Here is an 8,097-nt window from a genome sequence, read left to right as displayed (position 1 = left end):
CCAAACCAGAGGACACAAAAATGGGTTGAACGGTTTCTGCGAGGTGCGATGGCGCAATATCGATCAGAAGGTTTTGATCTTGCACTACCTCGCTTCTGAAAAGATCTGGGTTCTCAATATAACACCAATCAGGTATATAGACTGACAGCTGTGGGGTTCGAACCCACGCCCTTTCGGACTGGCGCCTTAAGCCAGCGCCTTAGACCACTCGGCCAAACTGTCGATGAGTGCTTCAAGATTCATAGCCGAGGTGATGCATCGCTCTGCCAAACCAGAGGACACAAAAAATGGATTGAACGGATTCTGCGAGGTGCGATGGCACAATATCGATCAAAGCTGCACTACGTGTCGATACACCCCATACTCGAAACCCAAATTCAAGTTTGTTAGACTCGAGACCGTCATTGCATCTACAACTCAGAATATAGCCTTTCGCGAGTTCGCTGGCTTTCTACTCCTACGACTGGTGTTAAGCTGCCTTGGAGTGTTGGGAATTGGGCGTGCGCTATCGACATCTATGAAACCGTGAGATCTTCCACTCAGGTTTCAACATGTATAACGGCTTGCCAGCCGTCCGAATTCAAGCCGTCGATAGTAGCACGCTGCAAGAATAGACAAAAGTTCAGAACTGCCCAAAACTGTACTCGATTGCAGGACCATCCGATCAAAGATTTGGAGTTCTGGACGCTGCCTATTCAAGCCTCCTAAACAACTTATCCTGTGGGATGGGAGGGTTGGGTGAACTCAGGTCTAGCCCCCATAACTGTACATATACCTAAACCCCCAAACCCACCCCACTTCGTTACCGCTTTGACCTTGCCCAATAAATTGACCTACATTCAAAGCTGCACTACGTGTCGATACACCCCATACTCGAAACCCAAATTCAAGTTTGTTAGACTCGAGACCGTCATTGCATCTACAACTCAGAATATAGCCTTTCGCGAGTTCGCTGGCTTTCTACTCCTACGACTGGTGTTAAGCTGCCTTGGAGTGTTGGGAATTGGGCGTGCGCTATCGACATCTATGAAACCGTGAGATCTTCCACTCAGGTTTCAACATGTATAACGGCTTGCCAGCCGTCCGAATTCAAGCCGTCGATAGTAGCACGCTGCAAGAATAGACAAAAGTTCAGAACTGCCCAAAACTGTACTCGATTGCAGGACCATCCGATCAAAGATTTGGAGTTCTGGACGCTGCCTATTCAAGCCTCCCCTTACCAATTCCCAACATCGAACTCAACAAATTTCCATTTCGACACTTTATATCAGCGATCTTGAACTGAAACTATTTCACCTTCGTTCCGACGAGCCCATTATCAGCTTGGCATTCTTCCTACTCTTCTGTGCCATCGCTTCCGACACGTATCCACGCCAGCAATCACTCCTCCAATTTCCGCAGGTTTTTATCTCGCTCTCTGAAGCTCCTTTCAAGCTCAACCTCGTGGACCCGGTACGCCTGAGACTATGTCCTGTTATCCCTTCTAAGTTCCATGTTCCCGATGTTCCCGGAAACCTTCTCTTCAACATCTCCTTCAGCTTGCGGGAATAAGTGGTCTTCGCCACACTCGGAAACAATCTCAGACAATCGGACTTGAGCGTATTCTTTCGTTTTTTTAATCTCGTGTGCGGGGCACCAAGTCACTCCGCATTTGGCCAAACCCGGAACCCGAAACCCGACGGAGTCACATTCTATTTCTTTCGTAGTTAGACCATCCTCCGTTTTCGGGTTCCAGATTTTGACAACTACAATGATCTTATCCTGACTTTCTTTCACCTCGACATCTCTTCCCCTCAGCTGGTAGACTTCGTCCAGACGACATACCGTGGATATCGCCAGCAAGGTGACAGTTTTTAACTGATCGTCCAACGACCCTTCGGCACATTCTAAGTTCATGATTGCCTCTACAATTTCATCCTCCATCACTGTTGCTTTCTTCCTCTTTTTCCCCTCGCTCTCTCTCATCTTCTTCGCTGCCGTGACGGCTCTTTCCACCTGCTTGACTTCCGTCTCATCCAGGGCCCTTTCTCCTCTAATTTCGCTCAAAGTTCTCACGCACTCACATACTGAGATATTGTATCTCCAGCTAGAGGTGGTTCCAGCTCAAGGAGCGCCTGACAAATGACTGTAGTTTCTCCCTGAGATTGGGAAGCTGCAAATTTCCTCGTAATATCTTCCCGCGCACTCATACTGTTGCCGGGTACTATCTCTAATTGATTTCTCTCTCAACTTCCTGTTGAGGTCTATCGCTTCACAGCTTCCTTCCACTGGTTGACGTGCCTTGAAGGCCTGCAGCTGTTGCAGTTTTGATTGTTGGACCATTGATCGGTGAACGGCCTTCATTTCCGAAACGTATTCCATTATACACGACACATTCCCAGCGTTGAATTGACAAACCCATAAACACCTCTCCAATAGAGTCTTGTCAACAGAAACTTCCTATCCACTATCGACTTTCAACAACAAACTAGAGCTTATCCATCACCCTCAGCAGATCCGTGGCAGTCACTTGATGCCAGGCTAGGTTTGGAGGTTCGTATGCTACGTCTCGTGAAATTCTATCCGCCAGTGTGTTCTCTACACCTGGTATATGAAAAGCCGCTCCAGATTGCTCTCCAAATAGCACGCCACCAACCATCAGATTTGTTATTCCAGATAGAATCCTCGCAGGGGCCAACTTCGCAGTAAACCCTTTCCTTATCATATTCACCCCCGAATTTGAATCGGAGAGAACTAACGTCTCCGAATCTCCGAATCCGATTCTGTGTGAGAGTACACACCCTGCCAACACCGCACATAGCTCCAGGGCCACCATGTTACTGCATGTTCTTTCATGGATGCTGACCTCTTCGATCAACTCCAAATCCTTCAGTATCAGACGTGTCCATACCCCCGTTCCGTCACGCCGTAGCGCCACCGCAGCGATTGCTGTGACAGAGGCGTCAGCTACGACCAAGCATTTTGGCAATTCGTCATCCCCATTCTCTGTCACAGTAATCACGCGTCTGAAGTCCTTTTCAATCACCTTACGCCACCTCATCAGACATTCCCGCATATCTCGCGAACACCGCAGAGTCAACAACCCTTTCTTATCCATGATTTTTTTGGCAGAATACAGGCGAGCAAGGCCACCGCGGAGACTCGGAGCTATTTGACAGCAGAATCCCAATCTCCCGATCAGCTTCTCCAATTGATCATATACAATCAGATCTGCGTTCAGCATCTCCTCCACTTGGCTTCTGATTTTCTCCCTCTTATCTCGGGGTAAAGAGATCACGAAGCCTTCCTTCCCTCGTACATCGGCTGCGAAGCCCCCGAATGTATTCCCCTTTCCTAACCGTAATTTGTGCCAGCCGAAAGGAACTCCACACGCTGACGGAATGACTAATAACAAAGCTCCTATTTTACCACAGATCTCTTCCAATATCACCCAAAAGTTATCGTCCAGGAGACAAAGTCCTGCTGTACCAACTAGCTGAAGTAATACCCTCAAGACTCTATGCATCGTAGAGATGAGCCGCGTCCAAATGTATGCCGATGACGAGAGTCCCATTGGCACCCTACAGTGTCGGACTTTCTTACCCCCTACTTCACAAATTAGATGATCTCTCTCCTTCGGATTTATGGGCACGGTCCGATAAGCCTGTTCAACATCACTCTCAAAGATGGTGAACTTGGCACCCGTCTGGTTTGTTAATCGCATAGCATTTCGTAACAGTCTGGCCACACTTCTGTATCCTGGTACCAAGTTCGTTTCCTCTCGACTCACCGAGGAATTCACTGAATTTCTCCTATAATCCTCTACTATTCTGAAGGTCTTTCTGAGCTCGTCATCCCCTAAAGCGCAGTAATCTCCACTCAACTCTTCGCGGAAACTCTTCTTAGGAACTAGCGCTAGACGCACTTTTTTACATCCCTCTTTAAAGGAAGGCACTTCCTCCATCCAACCGCGCTCGATTTCGCCTTCTATCAGCTTCCCCATTATTATTTCAGCTCCCGGAATGGGAGATGGATAATTGCCGGCAAATTCCTCCTCGGCATTGTCGCTGTGCCTTGCCTTCTTTTTGGATTTCGGGTGCAATCCATTGGATGAAGAAAACTTCTCGTCGATGCCCACTGGACTTCCCTCTTTACAGACTGTTGTCACAAACTCGCCATCGCCCACCCCAGTATAGTCTACCAGAGCACGCCATAACTCCGAATGAAATGGCGATATGTCATGAATATCTCGTTCGATACCGAAGAAGCTCTCAAGCGCCGGGACCGTCTTTTCGACAGCCCTTCTCCCTAACACTTTCAATTTTTCTTGTTGATTCTCATCAGGCGCCCCTTGTAACCTTTCGAGCTCCTCGGCCAACGTTCTCACTTCCTTAATTTCCCACAAGCATCGTATTAAGGGCTGCTCTTCCCATTTCTCCCTGTCGATCATAGAGGGTAGTTCCTTGGTGAACTCCGCCGTTCCCGAGCCATCCACGTACTGTTTTTCCTGTTCTTCATTGCGTTCCTTCCATGCTTCCAACGCTGTCTTCCAGAATATCTGAGTAGCCGACTGGATGTCTTCCTGACTCAGGTCGTCCCTATCCTCCGCCTTCAGGGCCTGAGCCTCCTTAGATTTCTATATCACCCTCGATTAATAGTCACCTGTTGCCTGTTGCTCATCCTCCTTCTTGTTCTATATTCGCGTCTCTTTTTCTTCTCTGACTCTCTGGATCTCTTGTGAGTCATTGCGAAAGGATTTAGCACTCGGCATACATAGCTCTTTATCAAGCCTATGGCTTGTACCCCTGATTAATTGACTATAAACCCAACGAGTCCCATTCTTGCGAGCAAACCATTGATCTGACTACATCTATACTGAAACTTTATGGACTCTCAAGGTCCCTCACTGAAAACACCCAATTATGTATTGCAGAAAATCGATGTCCCTTTCCTCACTAACCTTCTCATTCATTTTTTCTCGAACTTGTCCCCTTTGCTACCTTTACCTATCCCCGCACTACCCCCCATCATGTCACTCTGACTTGTCTGACCGACGAAACCATACCACCCTTTCGCCTTTCCTTTACCGAAGGCACCCTTGTTGGCTTTACCCTTACCGTTCCCGCTGGGCTTGTTCAAGTGCTGCGACGGTTTATAATAGCATGACCCAGTACGAACTGCTATGCAGTCTTCATAGTAGAACCGACAAACATTCCCCTTGCCACCTAGCTCCCTCGCTCTCTTGGCATTGGGACCAAAAGAACGCTGCTCACCGACTGAGGTTGCCGTTATGACCTTAGTGAGAGCCTGTTGGTCTTGGACCTCCCGGAGAGCCACCATTATTGCCTCATGATAGTCAATATTACGCTCTCGGGCCAATCGCTTAGCAGTAGCAGACAACCCTCTCCTTAGTGATAAGTCAAAATCAATCACCTCGGAGTCGTTCTTACCATTAGATAACCAGCATAATCTACTCATATAGTCAATCCCAGCTACCAGTATGCTTCTCTTTTCAGTAATAATCGATAGAGCGATCAGCCATTTACAGATTACCCGGAGTAACTCCGCGACCGTGGTCGGCGATCTAGTATTAGTCATCTTCTTGACCGCTACCATAGAACCATCTGTTGTTTCTCTCCAGTCTGGAGTCTCCAAACCTGTACCCACCACACCGCTAGGAAGCTTCAACTCGCAAAAGCCTGCGGCATCCTTCCCCATTATTTTGAGGTGACTACTCTCAAGTATAAGTCTTTCAGAGAGATCGGAACCAAGTCGTTCATAAGCTATTTCCATTAAAAGCTTGGGCGAGATGGTGGTACCTTCCTTCGCCTGGGTCGATATGTCTTCAAGCTTGCTCTTGGCCTTCAACAAGTTCACCTTCTTCTTGGTGTCGTTCCCAACCAGGGGACCACATTGTAGTTCAGGCCAGAAACCATCTTGGGTTGCCTTTGTAGCCACTTCAGTTAACAATTCCTTGTCCGAAGCTAGTGCCCCCAACGTGCTCTCATCATTAATTCCCGTGCTTTTGCATGCCCTCAGCAACGCAGCGGCTGTGTTGCCCGTAAAGAATTTCGCTATTGGGTCATCCATAAGTGACGAACTAGGAAAAGTAAGGGGAACTGACACAAAAAATGCTCTCTCATAAGATCTAAACTGGATGGACTCTCTATCACTTATCTTAAAGTGCGTCACTAGCTTCATTACGCTTTTAGCGCGAACTTAATGATGTTGAACCACAATTTGTGTGCCTCTTGCACAGTATACCGTCCCCTTTCGTATAAGCCGAAACCATTCTTCCGATCATTTCTCTTCGTGATGTCCTCCATCACCTATTCCCCCATTGACCTTTCAACTTATCAATCCTACACACTTGATTACCTATTTACTTCCGAGGCGAGTCTACCTTGTCTCCATTATAGCCCCACAGTGTGCAGCCTACACTCTTCAACCTATCGTCTAGTCAAATGAGATTTTCCTCCTCCCGCTTATCGCGTTACACGGATCCTCTTAGGACCTTCTCTCCACTTATTGACGACATTGTAGTCTCTTATCCTTATAACTATCCTCTCGAATAGACCAATGAACATTCGATCCTATTATTAGTTAGATCCCCTTATCAACCCGTTATAACCCCCGTATCGTCGAGTGTGACGAACTCTTAATCTTAAATCACAAGACGGGTATGCTTCGCCCCAAGTCGCACTTTGCTGTCATCGGTTTCTCCCTTGTGAAGGCGAGTCCACCATGGGAGGATATCCCACTATAGTCTCACGCTTCACTTTTCAACCGTATCTCAGTCAAACTGACCCCGCTCTTCCTCCGAGAGCTTCGCGTCCCCGTAATCTGTCATGCACTGAGTACCCTCATTCCCAAATTCGATTTGCAATCACGAGACAGGTACCGTTCAACCAGACTCGCGCTTTGCCTGCTCGAATTTCCCCCTTGTGAAGGCGAGTCTACCATGGGAGGAACTCCCACTATAGTCTCACGCTACACTTTCCCACCTTATGTCTGTCAAGCAGACCCGCTCTCCCTCCGAGAGCCACCATCCCCGTAATATATCATGCACGTAAGTGCCCCCATCCAAAAATTCGATTTGCAAACACAAAACGGGTACCTTTTAACCCGACTCGCACTTTGCTGGCTCGAATTTTCCCCTTGTGAAAGCAAGTCCACCATGGGAGGAACTCCCACTATAGTCTCACACTTCATATTTCAGTCTTTGTCTGTCAAACAGACCCCGCTCTTCCTCCGAGAGCTTCTCATCTCCATAATATGCCATGCACTCAAGTGCCCTTCCCCCCGGAACCTCATGTTCCTCTAGTGCCTAGAGTCTAGCCTCGTTATCTTTGATCCCAACATATGCGAATCTATGTCCGAAACCATGTTTCAATGTTAACGACATCATGCCATACATACAATTGCCCTTAGTCGAGAGTCTCGACTCGAGACCTCGTGTCTCCATAGAACACATTAAGGCTCCATGGCCCAGATCAACTATTTCATATCACGTCAAACAAGCCTATCCTCAACCCACGCTCCACTCTAGTACCTTTCTTTTCTCAAATCGTGGCTTTCACCGTGGTTGACATGCGTGGTGAAGACTGCTTAGTGATCCACAGATAACACCCCACTATTCCAGATTGCTGAACTATGGTCCTCAATGTCAATGACCTTTCCTGAAACACGAGCCACTCTGACAACATCTATTGCTAGGTAAATTTCTGAAACCCAATTTCAGTGTCACCATGCCACGGAATTTCATGTTGATAAATTCAGTATTGATCAATATCGACCCTCATTATCCTGAGCTTCAGTCAAGAATCCGCAGATTCTTGTCCAGGGGCGCCACGGGGAGGCACTCAGGTCTAGCCCCCATAACTGTACATATACCTAAACCCCCAAACCCACCCCACTTCGTTACCGCTTTGACCTTGCCCAATAAATTGACCTACATTCAAAAGGTTTTGGTCTTGCACTACCTCGCTTCTGAAAAGGTCTGAGTTCTCAATATAACACCAGTCAGGTATATAGACTGACAGCTGTGGGGTTCGAACCCACGCCCTTTCGGACTGGCGCCTTAGGCTAACGCCTTTGACCCCTCGGCCATAACTAGTC

The 8,097-nt window shown here is 47.7% G+C and overlaps 1 protein-coding gene and 2 non-coding genes across 3 annotated transcripts; all 3 read right to left on the bottom strand.

Annotated features, from left to right (window-relative positions):
- Positions 1–142: 142 nt before the first annotated feature.
- On the bottom strand, positions 143–222 carry Pmar_PMAR021309. Its single transcript has one exon. It is a non-coding gene; the product is annotated as a tRNA-Leu (tRNA).
- Positions 223–4,947: 4,725 nt separating this feature from the next.
- Positions 4,948–6,069, bottom strand: Pmar_PMAR021308 (hypothetical protein; the record flags this gene model as incomplete). The annotated part of the gene is made up of 1 exon (XM_002769757.1): positions 4,948–6,069. One exon carries the CDS (start codon positions 6,067–6,069, stop codon positions 4,948–4,950), a length of 1,122 nt encoding a protein of 373 aa, XP_002769803.1.
- Positions 6,070–8,015: 1,946 nt separating this feature from the next.
- Positions 8,016–8,097, bottom strand: Pmar_PMAR021307. The gene has a single exon. It is a non-coding gene; the product is annotated as a tRNA-Leu (tRNA).

The sequence above is a fragment of the Perkinsus marinus genome, assembly GCF_000006405.1.
Source record: "Perkinsus marinus ATCC 50983 genomic scaffold scf_1104296964966, whole genome shotgun sequence".
Lineage (NCBI taxonomy): Eukaryota > Perkinsozoa > Perkinsida > Perkinsidae > Perkinsus > Perkinsus marinus.
This window is presented reverse-complemented; position numbering and strand designations above follow the sequence as displayed.